Below are 25,361 nucleotides of genomic sequence, written 5' to 3'. Positions count from 1 at the left end.
ATATATATATATATATATATATCAAAGGAGCTCATATAATGAGCTGCTCCACCAGGGGTGTGCTGATTATTGCTGGCTAGTTTGAAGGAGTTGAGTGGGGGAGGTGCAGAGAAGGAAGCTGAGACTCTTGGAAATTGCAGCTGCGCCTTGAAGGCAGGCCTATGTCCACCCAGGTGACGATTCACAGCTGAATGGTTGCCATGGAGATTAAAGGATTTCTTAAACATGCATGGAAGAATCAAAGCAACGCTCCAGATATGTATTCGATGAGGGAATAATATTATGACACACTGTAAAGCTAAAAAAAAAAAAATCACACAATATTGTCTCTTTAATAAAAGCATAAAAATAACAAAGGTAAAATAATAGTTTTGTGCATAAGGCAGTAGGGAAAATTTCAAAAGCTGTTTGAAACAACTCGAGTGTTATAATGAATCAATAAATGAAATTCTACAGTGGGGAAAAATGATTATACCAGAGCATTTACCACATGACTTTGCTTTCAGAATGTGGACTGCAGGTTGGACACAAAACAAAAGGGGGAGAAATGTAGCCAGAAGCTTAGAAATCTCAGGAAAGTGTCCCAGTGGAGAGAGACTTATGGTGTGGAGCCGCTGTACTCTGTCTCGCCAGAAGCCGATCAGCAAAGTACACCATAGGTCAGAACCAAGCAGTCGTGGGGTTCAGCTCAGCGGAATCTGTCATGGCTGTGCAGAGACTCATCTCATGCACCGAGGCTAAACAATTTTTTTGCTGTATGGGTGAATTTATAAAAGTAGAAGGAGGAAACCACAGTTTGGACACTGAAACATGCTGTGTCCACCAGCTGCATAAAACCGCTTGTGTTGTGGTGCTTGGCACTCCAAATAGAGTCAATTTTTATGGGGAAATAAAGTACGTTTGATGAAGTAATATGGGATGGATTTTAGTCTAAATAGAAAAAAGATGACCCAATTTTGATGACACTGCATATTCTGCCATTTAAAGTGGCCAAAGTGTATAAAACACTCATTTTCCAGAGGAAAAATGAAGAATGCAACAAAAATTCTAAACTAAACTCTCAGATAAAGTTGAAGCTCATAAAGTTGCACACCAACTGAGGCATTCCTTAAAACACATCGCCAGGCACACCTCCACTTAACTCAAATATCGTGAATATAGCAATCTTACTGCATGTAAACTTCTGACTTTAAAGAAATGCTTGTACATCTTTTCACACAATGTATGCAAACGACTGGTTTCAGCTCTTAGTGCAGTTTGGTTCAAAAACCCATCCTGCAAAAGCTTTTTCTGTGTAGAGGCCAGAAGACAGCAGGCTAAACATTCTCCCTAAATGCACCTGACTCCCCAGCAGTAAAGTGGGGTTTAAGAGACTGCAGATGGTTTTTGCTCTCTTGTGCATTTAGAGTCCTTTGTGGATGGTTATTTTGCCAGATGGCCTTTTATTTTGGCCCACCATGCTCACCGCTGCTTTCAATGGTCACTCCCTTCGAATGTCTGCCCAGGGTCTCAGAGGATCTTGCTTCTCCAGCCAGTTTTTATTTTCATATGGCTTACCCAGTGTCTTGTAAAAATTATTCACCAGAAAACATTAGAACAAACCCTAACCTATCACTAACCTACTTTGGTGGAATTTATAATTTAATACAGGTTGTATTTGTGAAGGTGAAGAGCAATTTTTCACAATTTTTAACGTGTTTTAGAAATAAAAAGTAGACTACTTTGTGTTTTTGTCATGATGGTGTAAAACCTTCTGAGCCACATGAACAGACACTCTCAGAAGACAACTAACAATGAAAGATTATATTGCAAAGAATGAATTATAAATGTACTCAGATCTGGGAAATGACTGGAGGCCAGGAATCAGGAACTCTGGGAGGAGACAGGACAGGTGAGACTGGGCTGATGGTTGAATGTCCATGAGATTTTGAGCAGCGCTTATGTACGTTTGTTTAGATAAAGATGCCAGAGAGAAGTGAATAGGGTGTAGTTGTTGATCCTTGTGTGGTTTTCCAACAAGCGGTGGATCTTGTGGCGGAACGAGAATCGCCAAGGAGACAGAAGTGTTGGAGATTGGGCAGGTAAGCGCATGATGATGATGATGATGATGATGAAGGAGAACTTGAATATGCCAAACGTAGAGATTGTTCCCAAAGAATCAGATTTGTATGGAGTCTTGAACAAGGAAATCCAGAGAAACTCAGGCAGGGAACCAGGTGGACATAGGAACACCAAGAGAGCAAGGGAACACTATGAGACAGGGAGGGCTTGGGTTCACCACATAGGGCTAACACTCAGGGGTCAGAGCTCTGGCAGCCAGCTCTTACTCAGAATGCTGCAGATGTAGCGAATGTAGTGAGAAGGAGGACAGCTGATTTCTGCAGGAGACTCCTGGCCTCGCAGCTGGAGGAAAGCAGGTGGTCCAGACACTCCAGGGTAATTCAGACAGTAACTCATTAGTGTTGGATTTGTCACATGTTGGCTCCTCACATGAATATACTCCAATATGTTTTCAGATGTTGGTAAACTGTCACCACAGACTGTCAGGGTGGTTATTCCTGCAGTCCTCCAGTGGTGGGCTGCCTCAGTGGGCATTTTCCCTCAGGATGTCCAGAGACCTTCACCTTTCTGGAGCAGAGATATCATGTGCCCAAGGCACTGATAAAACATTTCTTAATTAAAAAAAATATGGCTGATGTTCTTACAGAATTGAAGTGCATTAACAATCTCTTGTTTATAATTACTCAATATATTTAATTATGATACTTCTGATGTTCAGATTACACTGAAAATGATTACACTGAAAAGCTGGACTATACTGTAATCTGAGTAGTCCTATTTATAGTTATTTTTTTTCCATGAACTACGTCTTTTGGCTTCTATAAACCATTGTAATTACTGTAATTAATAAAGTAACTCATAGGCCAAAAAAATAAATAAATAAATAAAATCCAGTCTTGAAAAAACAAACGGTGAAGGAAACAGCCTATCGTCGATGGTCGATAAATTCGTCCAATCACGCAACCTTGCGATAAAACGATCCAATTCTTTGGCTTTTTCCATGTCAGATTATCATCGGGTTATTGTCAAAAGTTGCACACTCCTTGCTAATTTTTATCCTTTTCTATCAGGTTTTCAACAAATTACAACCCACCATAGCATGCAGCTTTTTTGAACAGAAAATCCCTAATAATTTACATTGTCAACAGTACACTTTAATTTTCATTTTTGACTGAAAACTCCTGAACATGACGTTAAAGCCTACAAAAGATGTACACATAATAAAATAATTGATTGGACCAGGCTCTCTGGGTTTTGTCAAATGTATGTTATTAATCCAATAATCAGGACAGAATACTGAGCTGAAAAAAGTAAGGGATTCTTATTTGTTAAGAGTGCTGCATCTAGCTGAGTGAACTGTACAGAGCATGAAGTTTTGTCTGAGTGTGTTTTTTGATTTCTTTGAGTTTCTGACTGATGTTTTACATAAAGGATTTGAATCTTCCTACTTTTGTCCATTTACCAGAGAATGTTCAGAACCATGCAGGTTGTCAGACCTCCAAGAACTGCTCTCCGAAACCACAGGATCTAGACAAAAACAAAATGCAACATCTCATTGGTAATGAGAAAACATGTTATCTGTTTTATATAATAACATCTGAGGCCTGCAAAGCCTGTCTGTACAAGTACAGCATGGAGCACACAATGAAAAGTTTCTATGTAGATTATCAAGTTGGAAAACATCACTGAATCATCTCTATAAAGAATCTGTCATTCAGCAATTCATAGTTAGGCAGATGATGCTAACTATGACTAACCCGTTGTCAGATTAACCCTCAGTGCCTTCGTATCAGATAATCCTATCATTTGTTAGACAACTGGTGGTACAAAAGAGTGAATGAGACAAAAAAAAATGACTTGAAAGGAAATCATTAGAAAAATTTAATTAGTCCAATACAGACGCGTGCTAAAATAGAGCACATTATTTTATTCAGTCACTGACAATGAGAAAATACAGCAGACAAAATGCAAACATGTTTTTACTGACATTAAAGTAGAACATTTAAATCTCTTTTTTTCCTGGTAGTAATTGTAAGAAATTCATTTACCTGAGCTTTCAAAAGCAACATATGTGTCCAAATCAAACTGTCTAAAAAGTTGGTCATTTTTGTTTTATTAATTTTTTTTGTCCTGTTGGGTGTCTATGTTGTTTCTAGTTAGGGGTTCCACCCGAAAAAGAACTTTATGATGTTATCAGACATGACTTTTTTTTTCATGACGGTCCAGCTTGCAAGAGCATTGTTCTTTTCTGAACAATGGATTTATATCTTGTCTAATCTTATCTCGTATAAATTTCATTTTCTCTCACATCCATTTTATCCAGTTAAATAAGTAAATTAATACAGAATTCTACCACCCCATTTCAATGGATATCAATCTCCCAGCCAGTAGGCACTACGGTGGTTTAACTCTAGACTCCTTGCCAACTGATGTTTGGCCACCAGCCTGAGTTTAGTCTCCATAGTAACCAACTGTTGTACTGATTGTTGTTTGGTGGTAGTCTCCATTACTTCCAATCCACAACATCACCAGACGCTTAACAGCACATTGTTTCACCATTAGCTGCCAGTGAACAACCAGGTCCAGATAGATTATCAGCGGTTGTCATGGGGACGGTCAAAAACAAAAACACATACGTCTAACTTATGGGTGTACATGCTGCGTGGGTTATTACAGCTCTAAATGATCCATTCTATTATCCAAGGGACAAATTTTATTCCTTTAAATAACTTGATATTGCGCTCCATGGGAGGGAAATATCAAACTCTTCCAATATTTTTTGGAAAACATCTTAAGCACTTCAATGACCACTTTGCACATTTTATTAAGATTGTGGAATCTCTGCTCATCAGAAAACTGCAGAAACAATTTTTTTAACATGTGAAATTATGCTAATTATTAATTTCCTTATTTTATTATGTTCTTAAAATGGTACCCTGAAATCCTTTTTGTAGCTTAGACAAGCTTCATTTGTTTGTCAATATAGACAGTAAACAAATGATCAAACAAAGTAAATATGACCCAGTTATCATGTAGGACTTTGTTGAAATCAAAATGTTAGAAAACTCTGGACCAAAAATTGAAAACTTATTTCAGTCAAACCAAACAAAACAAAGAAATAGGGTCCATATAAAAGGCATCTTCAAATTCTTTTAAAGAAATATTTTCCATTCCTCTGGATAATTGTTAATTTTAAACAGTTTTGTAGATATCAATATTTAATAGAATCAAAACAAGGAGCTGCGAGAACTGAAAGTCATTCAGTTCCATTGCTTGTTTTTAGAAGTCAGCAGTGAAAGAACATCAAAACAGACAACAGAACAACAGGTAGAGGCAAATTAAGTCTAAGAAGCAATTACTTGTGTTTTGTTGTGTGAGATCTGAGAGAATAGCAGAGGCATCACATTCACAATCCCACCTGTGGAGACATGAAGAAAACAAGAGGTTAATTTCTCAGTCATTTACATAGTCTGATTTATTTGTGTTCTTTTTTGTTTTTTTTGACTTGTTATTTTCTGGAAGCGCCTCGATCAGAATGTTGCAGCAAATTTCCAATCTCCAGTTTTTATAAAGCTTTGGTCCTGTTCAAGTGCTAGTTTAGATTTTTATTTATTTTTTTCTGGAAGTGAGCTTTTTAGAAATCTAATCGTAGGGCCATTTGTTCTGGTGAAAAAGAAGCACTACCATTCTCTTTTAAAATTGTAGACTACTCTGGATTCACAAAATTCTTCTGTGGAACAAAGATTAACAAGGATTAAAAGACATGGAGAAGAGTGTTTTAATTTATTTAAAAATAAATTAATTATGGAGAGTTTGGCCATCTGTAGATTTTTCCGTAGAGCATATGTAAAATATTTATATTACATAAATATTTGGGAAGCTGATATACCTAGGCTCAGTGCTACTTGACATGCTCTTGGCTAACGTTTGAAAAGCAGTCAATCTGTTGTTTATTTTCCTCTGAGATGATTGGATGAGAGCAGAGATCAGGAAGACTGTGGCTGTTGGAGTCTGTGGTATGCTAGACATTTCTCACTGTGTTCCAACAAACTCCAACTTTTCTAAAAGCCAACTATTATCAATAAGAATTTCTCAGAATGTCACTTAAAAGAAAAATCCTAAGTAACTCATTCAGCCTTCCTGTTAGCTGCTGGACATCTGGCTCTCTCTCACTCTTGCAGTCAGAACGAACCACAAATTTGTAATAAAATATGCAGATTCCATTAAATAGTTTCTCACATCTCTAACTCATGTGAGCTCATTTTTAAACAAACAACTAACTTTGCACGTTCTGCTCTAAGTTACTGCATCCACACCAAAGGAATGTTGTCATGGTGACCTGGTATGCTCAGTTCACTGATTGCAAGAAGATTTTTGAATATCCTATATACTGGTCATCTGTTACAGTTGACCTAGCTAAATTTTGTCAGAATATTTGTTGTTGTTTGAGAATCTAATTAAATTATGCACATAGATTTGTCTGATCTATACAATAATACTCTATGTATAATATTGATATTGTTTCAAAGCCTTCCTGCTTACCATAGAAAAAACAGATCTTTTATATAATCAATGGAGAAGCAGTAAAAGGAAATACTATTTTGGATATAGATGTACTTGTTTCTAATGTTTTTCTTCTTTTAAGTTTCTTTTGCTTGAAAGTTATCTGACAGATTTTTAAATCTGGACCAAATTTTCATGATCAAGGGAAGTCTTTTTTAAATCTCGACAAAATGACTTGAAGTTGTTTTTTTTGCATTCCAAACAACTCGGAATGACAAACTGCAAAGCGGCTGTCACAACTGGCTGCTTGCATATTCCAACAGGCCTCTGAAGTAACAGAAACCGCAAAAAGTACAGTCAGAGCTGTCACAGAGAGGCTAATGTAACTGAGAAATCATTCCTCATCGTACCAAAGCTGATGCACAAAATCCATGCTGCTGCTGATGGTAGGAAAAAATACATTTAGGGGAAATCCTTACTAAGAGACAAATACCAGACCACAGCTGTTAGTTTGTTCCATTTAGTTGTAGCCCACAAACACTTTGAAGCTAAGCTAACTAACGTGAAGCGATGTGACTGACACTAGCATGCACTGCTAACAGTGGCTGGGAAAACAGATGTGGGTCTCAGGTGGGAATGATGTGGAAGGTTTAAATTGCACTGCAAACTGCATTTAGCAGATTTCAAAATGAGGTGCAGCGTCTCCCAAAAGTCTCCACATCCGTATTCAAGAGTCAAGATTTTGCAATGTAAAAATATGAGACTATTTTATATCATTTCACAACTTGTTACATCATTAATGTGGCACTTATTTTGTATAATTAATCTATCAGTAGGGGAAAAACTAAAAAGGGTTAGAGTTGGTGCATCTTCTTTATTATTTACATTTCTCCTTACATATTTATTTGTTTCTGAATTTAATTTAATTTAATTTTTATTATTTCCTTTATTTAAACAGATAAAACCCAATTGAGATCTCATTTTCAAAATGGACATGAGTATTCTTATGGTTGCTAATCAGTAATCCTCAAGGAACTCTCAGCAGTCTTTAGTATTTTTGACTTGAAAAAGACAGCAATAGAAGAAAGGCAGAAGGACCAGAAAGGATAAGGCAGAAGAAGGGAAGTGATGATGAACAAAGCTGAGTCTCACCTAGAGCCACGGTGCCCATTAGGAAAGGTTTCCCCATCTGACTGAAGTCACTGCTGCTCTGGAGGCCCACCTCAGAGCCCACTGCAAATGTCACCACCACCTGAGACACACACACACCCGCACACGCACGCACGCACGCAACGCAAGCACGCACGCACACACACACACACACACACACACGCACAGAATGCAGAGTGGTAAAAAAGTTAAAGAAGCATATCCAAAACAGTCCAGCTTTGACGAATTTAAATGGTCTTCAATGAACCTCTGCTTAAAAAAAGAGGCAATCAGTATTAGGTACATGTTAGAAAAAAATGTTCATTAAAAAGAACAACCAAGACAGACATAAAAGTTAGAGAATCTCTAGCTCTATAATTTTACTAACTACCATGAGTTACAGATGTAGGATAGCAGACTGCTAACAAGGGAAAGGGATTATGTCTAAAAATAAGGTCAAAAGGCAACAAATTAGTAAATGATAAATCAAATCAATGTAATCAATAAATGCAATTGACTCTTACTATGTAGCATAAAATACTGAAAACGAACAAACATTTTTCCAACAGTGCATGTATGATTTATTAATAACTTGTTTCCTTTTGTTTTGTAAATGATTTGGTTTTTGTCTGAGATAAGGTAATAAAAAAGATGCAGAAGTTTACTAATAATCTTAATTTACATAAGAGACTCAAGAAGAAAGACATTATTAAAAGGAAGCTAGAATAATTCCAGTTTGGAGTTTTCTACACAGCAAACATATAGAAGAATGAGTTCTGGACAAATGACATACATGTAATATATTACATGTGCCTTAAAAATAACACTTTTCATCAACCATGTCCTACAGCCAAACATAGTGGTGGCTGCAGTTCTTAATCAGAAACAGAGAGAATCAAGGTAAATGGTTTTCCAGGTTGAGGCTGGACTGAACATTGGATACTTTCTATCCAATCTGACAGAATATGAGCTATTTTGCAAAGAAGAATGAGATTGGATTTTATAAAGTACTGACTCAGGGGGCCTGAATATAACACAAATCAGGCAAACTTTTTATTTGCAAAATATTTGGGAAACAATTTTCTGTCTCTGTTGACAATTATGTGTTAATTTGTGTTGTATATCACATAAAACTCCCAGTAGAGTGTATTGATGGTGGTGATTGTTATGGAGGAAAATGAAAAAGCTGAAAGATTGTCAATACTTCAGAAAGACACTGTTGGAGCAAAACATATGGCAACTGATGGGGAGGACAGGAAAATACAGAAAAGACTGGAAAGGCAACTAGTTAGTTGAAATTAGGTAGAAAATGTTATACATAATTTGGGGAAATTAATATTTATTACATTTAGATATAAAAATAACTATTTTAAGAGTAATTTATACCTGGAACAGACTTGAAAAGATGTTTTAGAGATGGTTGAGTTCACTCTCTCATGGTGGGATTATTCCAGTTCTGTTTGGAGGAACAGCAGAATCCGTTTCAACCACACAAACACACACGCTCCATAAACCTGACTGTGCTGTCCTCCTCTCAGTGATCTTAGCGCCCTGCACCAGGCTGCCTTGCTCCCCTGCTATCATGGGAGCCAGTGGCATTAAAGGTTCAATGACAACTTTATTAGAGGTGAGAGTCTGGAATCCTAAGCAATTATTAAGCCTGAATAAATGTCACACTAATTATTTCCAGAAAGCCGTGAAATTGCGGTCGATTCTCCATGAATAATCTCCCCTCCAACACTGCTCAACTGCTTGGTGCATGAGAAAAGTGTGTGTATGTGTGTGTGTGGAACAATGCAGCATTTTCATGTGTGGCTGATGTAATGACTAAAGCTACACTCAGGCCTATTTCACAATGACTTAATAGAGCTTCTACAAAGGTGCATAAACTTCATTTGGGTTCTCCTGTTATTTTATTTAGCTGCAGGTTTTTGTGTGAAGCAATCAGTCAGATGTCAGGCCTTAAGGAGCTGCTGGTGCAGCACATCGATTTGGACAAAATTACAGAGAGAACAGAGCGCTGGAAAGAACAGAGGAGGAGAGAGGCGGAAAGAGGGGAATTCATTTTCACCAGGACGCAGGGGTCCCATAAGGCTGGGGCAGATGTGATTTTATTCTTTAATTAGCATGTGTAGTTTTTGCTATTCCCCAGCGAACGGGATGGAGCGCAACATGAGAGGCAGCTGAAAGTTAACTTCAGAACAAAGCGTTGCATAATGGATCTCCCAGATCCAGATGGATGGCGAAGACATGCTGGCAGGAAATGGAGGTAGGCAACTTCACAGCTGTGTTTGGAGGGAAACACTGCTGTCAGCCATCTCATCTGTCCAATCACAGGACTGGAATTCACATGTCTGAGGAATCACTATTGCCATGTTTACAATCAGCCACAAACCTCACTGTGTTTTACTGGGATTTTATGTCAGTGCGTTATTGTTAAGTAAAAGGAAAATGATAAATGATTTGAAAATTGCTTTTCAATAGAAACTGGAAATCTGTCGTTTGCCTTCAGTTTGAGCTCAGATTCAATGAAAAGAATCTGTGAACGTTTTTCTCAGTCAATCTAAATCTATGATCTAGACTTTGACTGAGCCACTAAATGCATGAACAAGCTTTGATCTAAATTAATTTTCAAACTTGTTTTAAGCAAATTCCTTAATACTGATGAAAAATTACTTGTTGTATTGGTAAATTATTTCACTTGTGCCGAGAATGACTTGGTATAAGTGAAATAATCTATGAACTCAGAACAGGAATCAAACCTATTAGAACAAAAAAATCCAGAGAAACTCCTATTAGTTTATACAGAGAAATTCTTACCAAACATGGAGAACCAACATCTAGTTTTATCACAACAACAATCCAGAGAAATCCATACTAGATTAAAAATTACAGACTACTTCCATGTAGAGCATTTTAAACTGCTTTGTTGCTGAAATTATGCTATATAAATAAAATGACCTTACTAACGGGATGAGTACATTTTCATAAATACTAAGGAATTGTTTTAAAACAAGCTGCTACGACACAACAGCATATTCCAGTTCCTGCCAAATTCCAGCAACTTCACACAGCCATGGAAGAAGAGAGGACCAACATTCACAGGCCACAATCCAAACCTAATCAACTCAAAGGACATGTGTTGCACTGCATGAGGCAAATGGTGGTCACATCATATATCAGCTGGTTTACAAACCCCCCAATAAAGCAAAGCGTCACATTTCACATTTCAGAGTGGCTTTTATTGTGGCCAATAAAGGCGCACCTGTAAACAATCATGCTCTCTAATCAGCATCTTGATATGTCACGCCTGTGAGATGGGATGGATCATCTATGCATCCATTTATGCAGAAAAGTGATAACTGTCACAGATTTAAATCAGATTTAATTTCAACCATATTTGAAAGAACTTTGTGGATGTAGAAAATGTTTGATTTTGAGTTCAGCTCATGAAAAATGGGAGCAAAATCAAATGTGTTGCATATTTTCATTTGGTGTCTAAAGCTCCAAAAATTAAATGTTGCATAATATTCAATCTTTAAAATTCTACACACCTCTTTTATGAAATGAGCTTTCCCAAATGAGAGGGCTTTCACTTTTCATATGTCCTCTAACATTGTTTTCCTGCAGCTTATGCCCCTCATCAGTTCTGTTTATTCATTGACATGCTGGCAGATGAACGGATGCTGTGGGGATTAGTTACAAAGACATTGATTTTAGTGTTATTAAATCTTGTGCCGCAGGCGGCAGGAGAGTCAGCCCAGCGGTTTATACTGCAGCCGTCAAACGACTTGGGGGACAGACGTTAGAGGATGACCACATCAAAAAAGAGCCTACATTCAAAGTCGCCATCTCCTCAGATATAACTGTTTGACCACGAAGAACAATTTCTATCTAGAACTTAAGCTGAAAGACGTCTTTCTCATTAAAAATACCTTGAATAAAGTGAACAGTAATCACAGAGGATGTTAGTCTTAAACTAGTGGGTGTACATGCATAACTGACCAGGATCAGGGTTATGAAAGTTTTGGGTTTTTCGTTATAGTTCAGTTTCACTTCATTGTGACCTTTTGTTTGAATAATTCAGTTAGTTTTAGTTAGTTCTTAAGTGTGTTTGCTCGTTTTTCTTAGTTAACATTACTTCAATATCAAGTTTTTGTTTAGTTTTTATTAGTTATTGTAGTAGTTTTAGTTTTTCATACTTTGGTTAATTTTAGGTGCAGAATTCAAAGACTATTGTATTGTGATTACATCAATTGGGTAATGAATACTAAACAGAAGATATAATTTTTAACAAATGTATTCCATTATTGTTGAATAACCAACCTACTCTGATATTTTCTCTCAACTTTTGTTGTTGTCATTTTGCAGATTAGCATTAGTGCCGCCTGGAGGAGCATGAAGCACCAAAATTTACCCGCAGCTGATGTAACCTGTTTGTGAGGGGTAAGAAATAAAAACATCAATTTCACATCAGGCTAATAAATGGATTCATGAACATGAAAATGATAGATATTTCTATAATTTCAGTAAGTTTTAGTTTTATAAACGTATGATATAGTTCCTGTTACTTGTAATTTTGCCCCATTAATTACCACTTTTATTTAACAAAAATGTTTTAGCTTTGTTATTTTGTTAGTTTTAGTTGATTGATCAGAATGCAGCAGGATGCATGAGACCAACATCAGACTGTTCAGTAACATGCAGTCAGTGAGCCGCGTCTCCCCAAAGGATCTCCTGTCCTTGAAGAGCAATGAAGAAATGGGACAGACTGCGTCACACAGCCTTTTGAGCAACAAACACACACTCACCTCAACAGAGTCTGTGTCATGTAGGTGGTGGTTCAATTTCGCAGTCATTATTGACGCCTATTTTTTAACAGGAAACTGATAAAATCATCCTGACACTTCATCATGATGTACCTCCTCATGCGCGTTATTTTGGGAAGTAGTCAGCGTGTTTTTGCACCCTGTAGATGGAAATGTAGACACACACACACACACACACACACACACACACACACACACACACACACACACACACAGACAGATGAAGGAACAGTGACCTGGAGCTAAGTCCCAAGCAGAAGGAGGTGCTAAGATTTAGAGGCTCAGCTGTGTAGCAGGGCACTGAGAGCTATTCCTTCTTCTGTGCATCAATATGAGTGAGAGCTGGTCAGGCAAGGCCGAGTGCTCCCGAATAAAACACACCACTGTCAAGAACCAGCCATTTATGACCCAGCAAATGGGATTTTTTTCTGTTTCTGGTTGAAATATTAATGTTTCTATCTTGGTATACTTGCAAAGAAAACAGTTTTCGGACTCTTTAGTGTAGAAAGAGCCCAGAGCCCAGCCCAGCAGTCCAAAGAGGTTTACCAGAGGGCAACCTGGAAACACAAAGACAATCAACCCTGCTCACAAACATTTACACTTACAGGAAGGGTTAAAACAGAGCATTAATGTTTTGGACTTTGGAAAAGAAACCTGAACACCAAAGCAATCTAGGACTTACATGACAGACACGCAGTAGCACATAACAATGCAATGGAAGTGGTGCATGTTTTTCTCTTTTTTAATTTTTTAATTTTACTGTGCCATGCAACTTTATTTTAGTGCAACTGTATCATTTTGGTTCTCTTGTATATATTTCTTGTCCCTTCTGTACATTCTTGCATTACTCATTATTTAGCTTCTGTGCTGTCACACTGACTTATAAATATATTGAAATTCCTAAAATAATTAAATTTTTCCACATGAAAACCTCAAAGTATATTTATTGGATATTTTATCTGATAGGCCAATGCAAATTAGAACATAATTAAACAGTACAGAAAATGATTTTTTTTTTTTGCTTTATTTACAATTAATATTCTTATTCTCTCTGAAGGAATGTGGCAGCCTGACTGAAGGTTAGGTTTGGTTTGCAGAGCAACATCTGACTGAACCACCAGACGTCTGGAATCATGTTCTCTGGGTTAATGAGACCACAGTGGACATTCTGTCCATATTCCACAGTTTGGGAAATAAACTGCATATCAACACAAACACCTCACAGCAACTGTACAGCACAGTGGTGGAGATGATTGTGGTTTGTTCTGTAGCCACAGGCTCCGCTATCCTTAAAGACACTGAATGACGAAAGTATTCTGCAGTCATGCTGAAGTTGGACTGAAAAAAGACTAGTCCAAGCAATGGATGAATATTGTATTTAGAGAAGTGGAACCATGTTCCACAACAATGTGTGAGATATGATAAAGTCTTCCAGAAAACAGCTGCTTCAGGTGATTATTGCTGCTACAAATTGCACTTCTAGATTGCTGGAATGCAGATTGTTTTTCACAATCTGCTCCCATTTTGGCTTTGTTACTGTAAAATAATTAAAAAAGAAGGACTGTGTTGTGTGGGGGTGTGTGTGCGTGTGTGTGTGTGTGCGCGCGTGTTTTTTTGCTCTCTTGAGGTTAGACTGAAGTGTTTGATCTGCAAAAATCCGGTGGCTTCAAATGTCATATTGCAAGTTTCATTGAGATATTATGTGACACACCTACACAAACCAGTGCACTGTTTGTAAAGGACACAATTCTATAAAACATAAAACATGTACTGTGATGAACATTTCTTCTTGTTTTTGTTCATCCATGCTTTATTGGGCTTTTGCTTACAAACATATTGGTTGCAATTTGATATCAAAATAAAGAATTTAGTCTGAGTGGAGATTCTCTACCACTGCTTGTTCTGCACTTCAGTAACCAATAAAGATTTGTCGATATAACAGCATTCAACAAAGTGTTGTGTTTCTCTGTTTTTTAACTACTGGTCCTAAAAATCTACTATAAAACAACATTAGAGTGGAAGAGCAGAGGCTAGACACAACAGAGGTACAGGCACTGGTGATGGTGGTGTTGCCTAGTAACCTTGTTCTCAGTGGGTCTACTATGAACTGCATTCCTTCATTTAAATCATTAATCAAAGGGACACACAGATCCTGTGGCTCTTTTTTCTGTCTAGTTATTCCTGCTTTTCATTCTAATATATTTTTAAAATGAGTAGTTTACTCTCATAAAGTATGACAGAATATGATCAAACAAATCCAGTCCTGTGCTTATTGATATTATTGTGAATTAAAGCAGACTACAAAGGTATTGCAGAACAATCTTTTTAATCATCTGTTGAAACTCACATAAATAATATTATCCTTATGGATACAAACTGAGGCACTGGCAGAATGAAACATCCCAGAGAAGATCGTGCCATTTTGTACCAAACATTCTGATATGAAATGACCAAAACTGCAAAAGGATAAAATGATAAAAACGTCTTCTAAAGGAATTCAAATCCCCCCAAAAGGTTATCTGAGGAAACCAGCATGTGGCTGACCAACTTTAAAATTTTAAAGACCAGTGACAATTTTGCAATGAAAGAGATCAGTGAGTACCAAACTCCCTCGTGGGGCAGCACATCCACCTTTCAGTCTTGCAGCAAGTAGCACAGGTGCATCTTATGCTAAAAAAAAAAAAAAAAAAAAGAGGGGGAACAGCAAAAAGCAAACAAGACATCACCAGAGTGGCAAGTAGTGCATATAATACAGAAGTTGATTTAGTTCAGAGAATCTTAGTATTTACTGTTCCGTTGAGAGGTTATGTACTTTTGTCACATTAAGGCCCTGGGCAATCGACTTGTTTAATAAAATAACTGGTTAAAAATAAAACAGCAAAACATGTCTGGTCTAGAACAGTTATTAAAGTTAATAATGCTAAGTTACCATAGGCAATATGTCTGGTGCAAGGATGGAAGTCATTGTATGCAAGTAGTGTGTTGTGCAGTAATAAATTTGATTTGACAATGAATAACTTAAAAAAATGCCAAAGTTAACAATTAACAAAACTAATAATTTAGATACACATTACCAAGTCAGGACACCACCTAATTATCATGAAATAATAACCAATTACTTCTCACTCTCAGTAATTGGTGTATGAAGATGTGCCTGGTAAGGCTTAGCTCATGAATAATAACAGATGAAAGATTAGGTTTCACTCTGATGTTTTCAAACAGACACATAGAGAATAAACACAAACAACTTGTTTCCAAAATAAAAGAATATCTTAACAAAAATACACCAACTTCCAGATAACATTTTTTTCAGTCAACAAATGAAGGTAGTTACATTCTCAATTTAACTATTGGAAAATGGAAGAAGAATCAAGACTAATGAAATACCAAAGAAACAGTAAAAATTAAAAAAAAAAGAATAAAACCAGTAACCAATAAAAGGATGAAATGTTATCGCAGTTTGATATCATTGTGTTTACTTAAAAACCAAGTTTTGCCTTGAATAATTTTGAATGAGGCTAAATTAACTAATAACTAAGATTAGTTTAAGACTAAATGATCTCCTCTTCACTCCTAGTTGGTGTTTGTGTGCCAGTATTCTGGCAATTTTTACCAATTCAACCTGGAAAACCATTTGTTATTAGCTGACTGTTTGCAATGGTTCTTTTTATCTACATACATTTTGGAGGTAGTAGGGTAGTGTGTGCTTTGTAGTGCAGACTGGTAAAATGATCAACAGACTATCAAAAGGTGCATCAAAATCCACACTAAACTTCTCCCAAAGTAAACAAGATGTGAGATGTTTGCCAACATGTTGCATCTGTATTACAGCAGCAGCAGCAGATGTTGCTTCTAGCTTTACAGCTCTTTCAGACTGTAATCATCTGGGATGCAATTGTGTTAAATGGACTCTGGCCCGTACCCAAAGATTTCTCTCCAGAGCTCCCAGTGAGCCACTGACACTTCAAAATGACAACGAGCACTGACCTGGAAAAGCTCAAACCAGCAAATACACAGTGGTGCTCAATATGTCTGACAACTTCTGCATGACAGGACAAGTGTTTCCATCCATTTTCCCAGCATGACCTCATACTGGAAGGACGACAACATTGCATTTCTCAAGAAATGAATGAAGGACGCACAACAAAGAAGGCACCCAAGACAAAGTTATAAAGCAGAAACAGTGGAGCAGAGAGTATTTTTACAAGAGTTAACTCTCCTGTCCTAACTCTTGTGTTTGGATCTCAGGGTACAATAGCATTTAGCAATATGCTTGGATTGTTCAGCTTTACTAGCTCTATTTTCAATCAAATATTTTACATATGTTTTTTTGTTGTTGTTTTTTTTGGTGAATTTGTGAATAGGCAGGTTTCTAAGAATAAATCTGCCAATGAGTGAATCTGTAAATACTGAGCCTCAAACCTCAAGTAGGGTCCACAGTAAAGTGTGGACCCTACCTCACTCTTTCAGTTTTTTCATGACTGTCTTACATTTCCTTCACAATAACTGATTTGTAGAAAGATATAAATGGTAGCTAACCTTCAGCTGATGTGTAGTACTCCAGGAGTGTTCGCAAACCAAAACCCTGATTTGTTAAACTCTTGGTTTATGCTATTGATAGACTCTAGCATTGACCATCTGACTTAATATATCATACGAGTATACAATGTAAAGAGTAAGAGAGGTAAACACATTTAAATTAGCCTGATTCTGATACCACACTTAAGGAAAACTAATTCTTTGTTTTGCATTTGCCCTTTACTTTTGTCCTGCACCTTTTACTGTGACCACCAGTGAATCTAAAATATTTTAATCAGTAGCTCTCTTGCATATATTCAAATTACCTTAAGTGACTCTCTGCTTTGTACAGAGTGTGGGCTACATGCTTCAGTATGGGACACTCGTTTGTGAAGAGATGTTTTCTCTAATTTCCCATGAGGGCCGTGTTGCATAATGTAAACACCAGCCTGGTAAGAGTGTGTGAGAACATCCATTTATATATAGTCTTGTTTGTATTAGGTTCTTGTCTTTGGATGAATATTAAAACACTGCGTGAATAAAGTTTTGTATGGTGCACATAAGTTCAAGGGACATAAATACTTTCACAAGGAACTTGATAAAATAAGAACATCAGGATTAGCTAACTTCTTCTTTATGCCAAATTATCAAATTATTAAAAGTCAGTTTTATGACATCCACATGTTTTTAAAAATCTCCAGCTTGACCCTTCTGCTTCTCTTCTGAAAGATGTTTGAGTTATCACCAGAACAATTACCCTGGAAAATGCTTTAATAACAACATTAGGCAGAATTACCGTAACAATGAGCAGGATTCCCTTCAGGAGGGTGAGCAACGAGGTGATGGGCTGAATGACTGTGTGGCCAAGTAAGATGGCAAGGGACAGAATCCAGGTGAAGGCGGGGATCACATAAAAGTGTCTGTGGAGACATGGAAACACATGGAGAAATCCTACCTGTTAGCTTTAAGCAGCACATGTCTGCTTTCATTGAGGGAGAAATATTTAATCAACATGCTGTTGCCATGGAGATCCAACAAACAGTATCCTTCCAAAACACATCTCGGCATCTTTGTTCAACAACTGATTTTTTTTTTAAAGGATTAATTATTGATTTGTTTTACATCTGCTTGGAGTGACACATTTAAATGAGTGCTGAATTGTTTGAGTTGCACTCAGGTAGGTTGGTACGTTCATGCTGTTCAAATAGCAGCTCTGTTTTCCTTAAGGAATTCTGACATTTTCACAGAAGCTAATACTTTAAAGCCAAGAAACCCAATAGACAATTCAATTTGAACATTTGAAAAACAGCTGCTAATGTTTACTCAGATTATATGAATTGTTTGATGATCTGAAATATTCAATTGCACAAAAGAGCCAAAAAAAAAAAACCTACATGGGAGCAAATAGGTCCAACATGTTATAGCGTTCTACAAAGATCAACAAGGTATTTCTTATATAACATAAAATATGAAGTAGAGAAAAAAAATATTAAAAAGTAATGCGGGCGGTATTAACAAGAGCTAAATTACTAAGTTCACCATCTGTAGAGATAAGGCTGAGCTTGGTTTCATCTTAATTAAACACATGAGATTTAACTGATATTTGCGGGTTAAGGATAGTTTTCTAATCCTCTTATATTTTAGGCTCGAGGGAAAATCCTGACTTTTTGAATTCTAAAACTCGCTTAAACTAAGGTTAAATCACAATGAAGTGAATGCTGAGGTGAAATGACTCTCAGTAAGGCTGTAAATCCTCTGCAGCTCAGGGGGGGTTTGTGTCCAAGGCGCCCACCACCCTGCGAAGGCCATTCTGCACACAAACCTGCAGCACTCTATTGACTGCAACATCCTGGAAGCAGGGGGAAGATGGTTTATCCAAAGGAGGCCTCCCAAGATTTTTTTCACTCCACTAACCCTGCCTTCCTACTCCCACAACAAATCGCTGCATCTCCCCTGGCGCTGAGCGTGCTGATAATGAAGCACCCAAGCGTGCCAATGAAGCAGTCCGACCGTCCCGCAGAGTGTGAATAATATTATTTGGGTAAAGGATTTACTGGGGCATGACAAAATAAATTAGCCCTGTTAACTGATAAAGGTAATTATAGGCCTTGGAGGAAAAGAGGAGGTGTGAATTGAGGGGAGAGACAGCAATCACCAGAAGAGACCCAAATAATCCAACTGTGAGTTTAAACAAAGCAGTATTCTGGCTTTTACTCTACTTCTTTGGAGTATTCATTCAGTTTAATCACTGTAAGCAACATTAACTACTGTGACTAATGCATTGCATAAAAGTTTTGCAGAAAAGAACAAAAGCTCAGTAAGCCAACAGAGGGAGCAACCTAAACAAATATCTGATTCTGTTCTTAGTTCAATATAGTAAAAAATATCCCTGTGCTTTCACATAGCACTGCATCAAACGATCCAAACCCAATGATCAACCTGCTTACCCCCTCGTCTGTGGTGGTGCTGCACCAAGAACCACTGAAGGAAACAACACCAAAACATCTGAGGAAACTGAGCGCAACTTCCTTCTTCACAAAATGGAATCAAAACTGGAGTGTTCTGAGATTTTGGTGGTAGTAGGATTTCTCTTGTGTCTTTGGTAAAAGACCAGAAGTCATCTCTTCCAATAGCGCTGGACTCACATGTTTGTTTTTATTGTATTTACCCAGAATGCCCTGCGCTGTAGATCACTTTCTGCTTTTGGAGCAGTCTCCGGTTCAAATATGTATTTGAACCACACCAGAGTTCACTTCAACTGAACGGAGAACCAAGGTTTGTAGAAGGCGCAGAGTTTGCATTTTTGGTTCGAGTTCACATTCACAGCTCCCTAAACAAACCAGAATTTCTAGATAAATAAACTGGAGTACGACTAACATGGACTAAACACAGCCTAAGTTGATGTTTTGAATCAGAAAAAATGGGAAGCATAAGGATTGAACTCCATCAAAGGTTGAAGATCCTTTACATCTCTTCCCAAGTTCATCTATGTCCACTAGGTACATTTTGCTGAAGGAAAATGCATCTAAACTCATGAATGTAGTTGAAAAGTAAAAGATGAAAAGCAGCATCACCTAAAAACCTCGTCAAGATGTGGAGCAGCACATCAGATTCAAAGAAAGTAAGCCCTGACCCACCTGAATACAGGCTGACCCAGCTGGCTGCAGGATGCTGGAACATGTACAATGATTAGTTTTTTTCTATCACTAAAATAAAGATGTCAGATCTAATTCTATGGATGTCAAGGAGTGACATTTCAGTCAGGCAGGGTATGCATATACAACCAGGAGCTCTGTTTATGTTCATGTATAATTCCTACAAAAGACAACTTTTAATGACCAGGTTTAATTTGTTCTCATGTCTAGTTTAGTCTTTGAGATGGTTTCATGTCTAACAAACACGGTTCCATTCAGATACATTTGATGTAGCCGGGTGTCTTTAAACTTTGATATGAAAGCAGATCTTTCTATCAACATCTGAAGCAGTAGGTTCTATATGTAGCATACGACACAGTCATTTGCTTTGCCCAAATTTAGCATCTAATTTCAGCATCAAACATGTCTCTGATGGTTATCTTCAAACACTTTTTGAAGTGCCTAAGTTCCTGTTTTACAGCAACAACTCACAGAACAAACATTTACAGCAACATGACATTCAAAGTAACACCCGCTAATTAAAGTCCATTAGCACAGAGATGAGATGCAGATTTGTTTTTTTCTTATCATAATGGAAAATAAAATAAAACCTCAATGGTATAGTTTCCTCCCATCTCTAAAGTCTTCCAAAAGGTCATTTTCTGAGTTTTACAAGCAATTACATGCAACTGCTCAGAGCATTCCTCTTTACTGGAATATCATCACTATATCTGAGGGTGTGTTGTCTTTTTAGAATTCTAAGAAAACTCCTGTTATTATTTGCAATGGGATCTTTGCAATATACAATTATATACTTGTTTTTGAACAACCAAGGAACCAAATTGTAGTGAGAGGAACTCAGGAGGATCATCCTGGTCAAGAGATAATCAACTTTTGTTTGTCCACAGGAATGAGGAATTTCAATATGGTTTCACCTTCCTCTCAATGTAAATACATCTTTAATATCATATACACAATTTATAAAGAATAAAGGATTTAACAAAGCAGGCCTGACTGTGCCACCTTCCAAGTCCTAATCCCAAGCAGAAAAGGTTTTTAATTTCCGCCCATATGTTGGAACGAGTGAAAGCACACAGTGATCAGAAAGTCCTAAAGTTTAAAAATGTGTCCCTTAAAACTTTGTAGCAGCACTGAGGAAATATTTCCCACATCTGTTCACATAGGCAAGCTCTAAAAGTCTATTTTTACTGTGAAAACAAATCTCCTTTCCCTTTCATACAGAGAGAAAATGATCTAAAATAATTTTTAGATGGATTCAAATGTTTGTTTTATGACATTTTTGCCTCATATTCGACTTTCTACAAAGGATTAAATTTAAACAAGCTCCCTATCTATTTTAAATTTTTAAAGACGCTGTCCTATGTATTTTACATCATAGTCAAGTAGCAACAACTCTCTTCAGCACATCATCAAAACAATTCTTCTCTGTGATGCTATTTACATTTGTTCTTAGGAGCATTTCACTGAAAAGCAGTTTGTATGATAAGCTCAGCAGATGTGCACCTGGCACGCTAAGTTTGTTCTGCTGGTTTTACCACTGTACAATGGCTGCTGGAAAATTAAAATATTTTGCTGTCGGCTGCCATGCAGAGCATGTGTCATTACATTTTCCTCCAGTCACATGGAACACAGCTACACAGCTTCATCTCACTTTTGCTTGCAATCTCCCTGCAATGTTGCCAAAGGAAGTTTAGGATTGTTTCACAGCTATTCTATATTTTCCTAATTAATTTTCCTAATGCAGTCCTGATTCCAGTGATAGATGTATTTTGTTTTTCGAAGTCAACCAAAAATGTTTCCAGGAAAAATGTAGGGGTGGACCAATAATTCGCCTTGGCTATTCCTTTGGTTTGGGAGATCGGCGATCAACTGATGCATGAGAAATCAATCAATCTTATCCCCTGATTTTCTCTACCTCTGCTAAGGTCTGAAAATCAGCCACTGTTCCCTTTTGCTTTGCAAAAGAGAGAGCAGACTGACCAACCCGCCATCCGAGTCACATCTTCACATGGGCAGTTGACAATAGTCACCACACTGCTGCCAACCTAGAGGTTTTGTCGTTATGCTAAGCAACTTTTCAGACAGCAAAAACATCAACAAAAAAATGGTACTGACCAAAATCTGAATGAGCGGGTCAGGCTTTTTTTAAGATCAGCGATCGGCCAGAAAACTGCAGTCAGTGCACCACTAAAAAGATGTAAATTTCTTTGTAATTGAAAACCTCCAGTGAACCATAGAACTCTACCTATTTTTACCCTGCACGGCTGCTTTCACACACAGTGAAGGAGAGCAGAGAATCTCAAAAGTACATTTGCTGCTTAAGCTGATTATCTAACACTAAACTGGAAAAGAAATTCTATTAGAGATTTAAGAGGATGCTGATTAAGTTTGGTTTTGGGTTTCATAAAATGCTACTTAAGTCCAGCCAGTACACATTATTCACATCGTTCTTAAATTTAACTCACCTGATACCAAGAAGAGCACCAAAAGCCTCGCTGCCAGCCAACACATAGCTAATTCCAATTGATATACTGTAAGTAAAAACAAAACAACAATCAGGACAGAATGAAAGAAAATAGAAAAATATATAAATGATTAAGGTATCAAAGCTTTTAGAGAAGAGCTCCTTCATTGAATAAAACAGCTTTTGCATGATCAAAGTGTCTGAAAGATATGAAGCAATACGAGATTTAGTTTTAAAATCACTTCCTGTTTGTAAAGCAATGCCTTTATCCTCCACAACTGTTCCAGTTTCAGTTTTTCAAAACAAAGGATGCCTTTGGGATCAGCGTTGGGATCTTCTCTTCATGTGCTCCTCGAACATCACACTCTGAGAAGCAGAATTTCCAAAACAATGTGCATGTCTTTATAAAGAGGAATGGCGTGACAAGTATCAGAGTGGAATGCTTTTACAGTTGGTTTCAAGACAGGTTTCAACAATTGTTCACTCTTTACATGTTAAAGCTCCTGTAATCTCTTAACAGTTGGTTACTAAGACTGCAGATCTATCGCTAGTTTCTCCACACATCTAAGGGCTGAAGTACACCCAAGCTTTTGATTCTGCTCACTTTCAAACCATTCAAAGGAAATACTAAACAGATGTAGGAAGAGCCATTTTCAATCTAAAAGAAAAAAAAATCTACATCTACAAACCAAAGACCTTTGAAAAGAAGAAATTATTGCAAAAGTTTGAATTTATTGCTAATTTGAACTAAGTCATACTTTGTCAAAATAATTAATACAGGAAGAACGAAAGAAAATGTGTATGCCTAATTATTTTTTATTGTAGCAATCATTCTTGTTTATTCCTCATTAATAGGTGCCAGTTATAAGGAAAATTATTCTATGGGCTGAGCAGCAGAGATGTGTGTGGGAGTTGTGCCCAGTAAAAACCTGCTAAATCGTCTCTGTCAATGCCAAACAGCTTAATCTGCTAAATACTCTTGTTTGGTAAGATTTACTAAATTGGATGGAATAAGTTTGATGAAACAAAACGTACTGCCAATTTAATTATTTGTCTAATACAGCAGTGTGTGTAAGAACTGTAGGGATTAGCACTGACAGCCCAGATGACAGAGTTATGAAGCTAAAAGCGCAAGTTCAAGCTGGAAGACTCAGCCTCCTCTGTTTCGCTCATCACTGCGTCATGCTTGTCTCCAACCTCAGCGCAGGACCTCACCTGGCGTGTCCAATTATCAATCAAGCTCTGCATATAAGGATCCACACCCACGCCGTCAGCCGCTTTCCAGCTGCGTTCAACCCACCACCTCCCCTTCTCCACCCGCATCCTTCGGCTCTGTACGAGAGCACCCTTTCCCGACCTCCACCATCAGTGTCAGGCCCTGGGGGGAGATCATCCCTAATCAGCTTCTGGGATGTTCACCCGAGTTCACAGCAAATCTCAGCTCAAATCAGCTGCTGGGGCCTGAGCGCTAATGAACTGTTATTCATTCCTGTCATAAAATGTTTTAATGGTTCCTTTTTCTCCATCTCAGTCTCTCCAGATTGAACTGTCCCAACAGTTTGAGATGTGGGACGATTGCTGGTAGTAGAATCTCATCTTATTACTAAGAACCTTTCAGAGCACTCAGGTCTTCTGGTTCTGGTCTACTCTGCTCTACTCTCTTCCTTGAAAACTGTTTAACAGCTGAAACACTGAGTTCCTTCAAATCAAGGCTAAAAACACACCTGTGTTTCAGCTGGTCTGCAGTTTTCTGCAAGTTCGATACAGATTAGTGGTGCATAGAAGCTGAATGCTGCTTCTCCACATTTGGTTCTGGTCATGTAAATCAGTGATTCTTGAGAATAGGGACAGAATGGGTTTAAATTTTCCCAATTTTTTTATTTTATTTATTATTTCTCAACCTTATGTATACAAATATGACAAATAATGTTTTGGATATGTAAAGATGCTAAGTTGCAGGCTACCAGTTGCAACATTTTTGTTTTTTAAATTACATTTTTAATCGACCTGACCCAGGACTTTGTCATCACCATCTGACAAAAGTAAATGTAAAATTATTTTTTAATTATTAGTGATATTTTACTCAGTTTTACAGACAAATGAAAGAAACAAAAGAAATATTATTTAAAACAAAAAAACAACAAAAAGTCCATCTGACAGAGTTGACAGTGCTTGATAGAGTTAACACAGAACTGAAAGTGGTGACAAACTAGTGAGTAAAATGAAATAGTTGATACATATGAAGTAATGCAATTTATGTAAAATACATTAAAATGAATTAATTGCACATTTAAGTGAGATTTGTCAACAATTTCACTGAAATAATCACAAAAACTCTGATGGAGTTGACAAAAAGCCAAACTACCTCAATTTATATGATGTTATTCTGAAGGAGGCCATATTGTAGCTCATCAGGTCCATGGAATCTTTACAGTATATCAAAATTAAGTTTTTATTTCACAAAATTTCATCAAAGTTTTGTAAATTGTTAGCTATCGTGTTGACACATCATGGTTGTGATGAGCAACTTAGGGATAAAACAAAATACAAAACTAAAGAATAGCATAAGCTAACCAGAGCTAACTAGCCCTCTTAGCAAAGGAAGAGAAAGGAAGTGGTCATGGGGTCCTCAGAAGTTCTGGTGCCCCCCAATAATGCCTGATTTTTTAACATTCTTTTCAT

The 25,361-nt window shown here is 37.3% G+C and overlaps 1 protein-coding gene across 3 annotated transcripts in view; it reads right to left on the bottom strand.

Annotated features, from left to right (window-relative positions):
- LOC103139814 (uncharacterized) overlaps nt 1-25,361 on the bottom strand; it is a 69,939-nt gene that overhangs the window by 28,780 nt on the left and 15,798 nt on the right. For 2 of the 3 annotated variants that reach the window (XM_016672739.1, XM_007554646.2), the window contains exons 7-11: nt 22,681-22,746; nt 17,857-17,980; nt 7,717-7,816; nt 5,421-5,479; nt 3,524-3,588 (exon numbers count right to left, since the gene is read on the bottom strand). In XM_016672739.1, coding sequence (XP_016528225.1) covers nt 3,524-3,588; nt 5,421-5,479; nt 7,717-7,816; nt 17,857-17,980; nt 22,681-22,746 — 414 coding nt within the window. The remainder of the gene's footprint in view (nt 1-3,523; nt 3,589-5,420; nt 5,480-7,716; nt 7,817-17,856; nt 17,981-22,680; nt 22,747-25,361) is intronic. The other variant, XM_016672740.1, reaches the window with a different exon arrangement.

The sequence above is a fragment of the Poecilia formosa genome, unplaced genomic scaffold, assembly GCF_000485575.1.
Source record: "Poecilia formosa unplaced genomic scaffold, Poecilia_formosa-5.1.2 Scaffold65, whole genome shotgun sequence".
NCBI classification, from domain to species: Eukaryota; Metazoa; Chordata; class Actinopteri; order Cyprinodontiformes; family Poeciliidae; genus Poecilia; species Poecilia formosa.
Note: the sequence above shows the minus strand (reverse complement) of the source record. Positions and strands in the feature narration are given on the sequence as shown.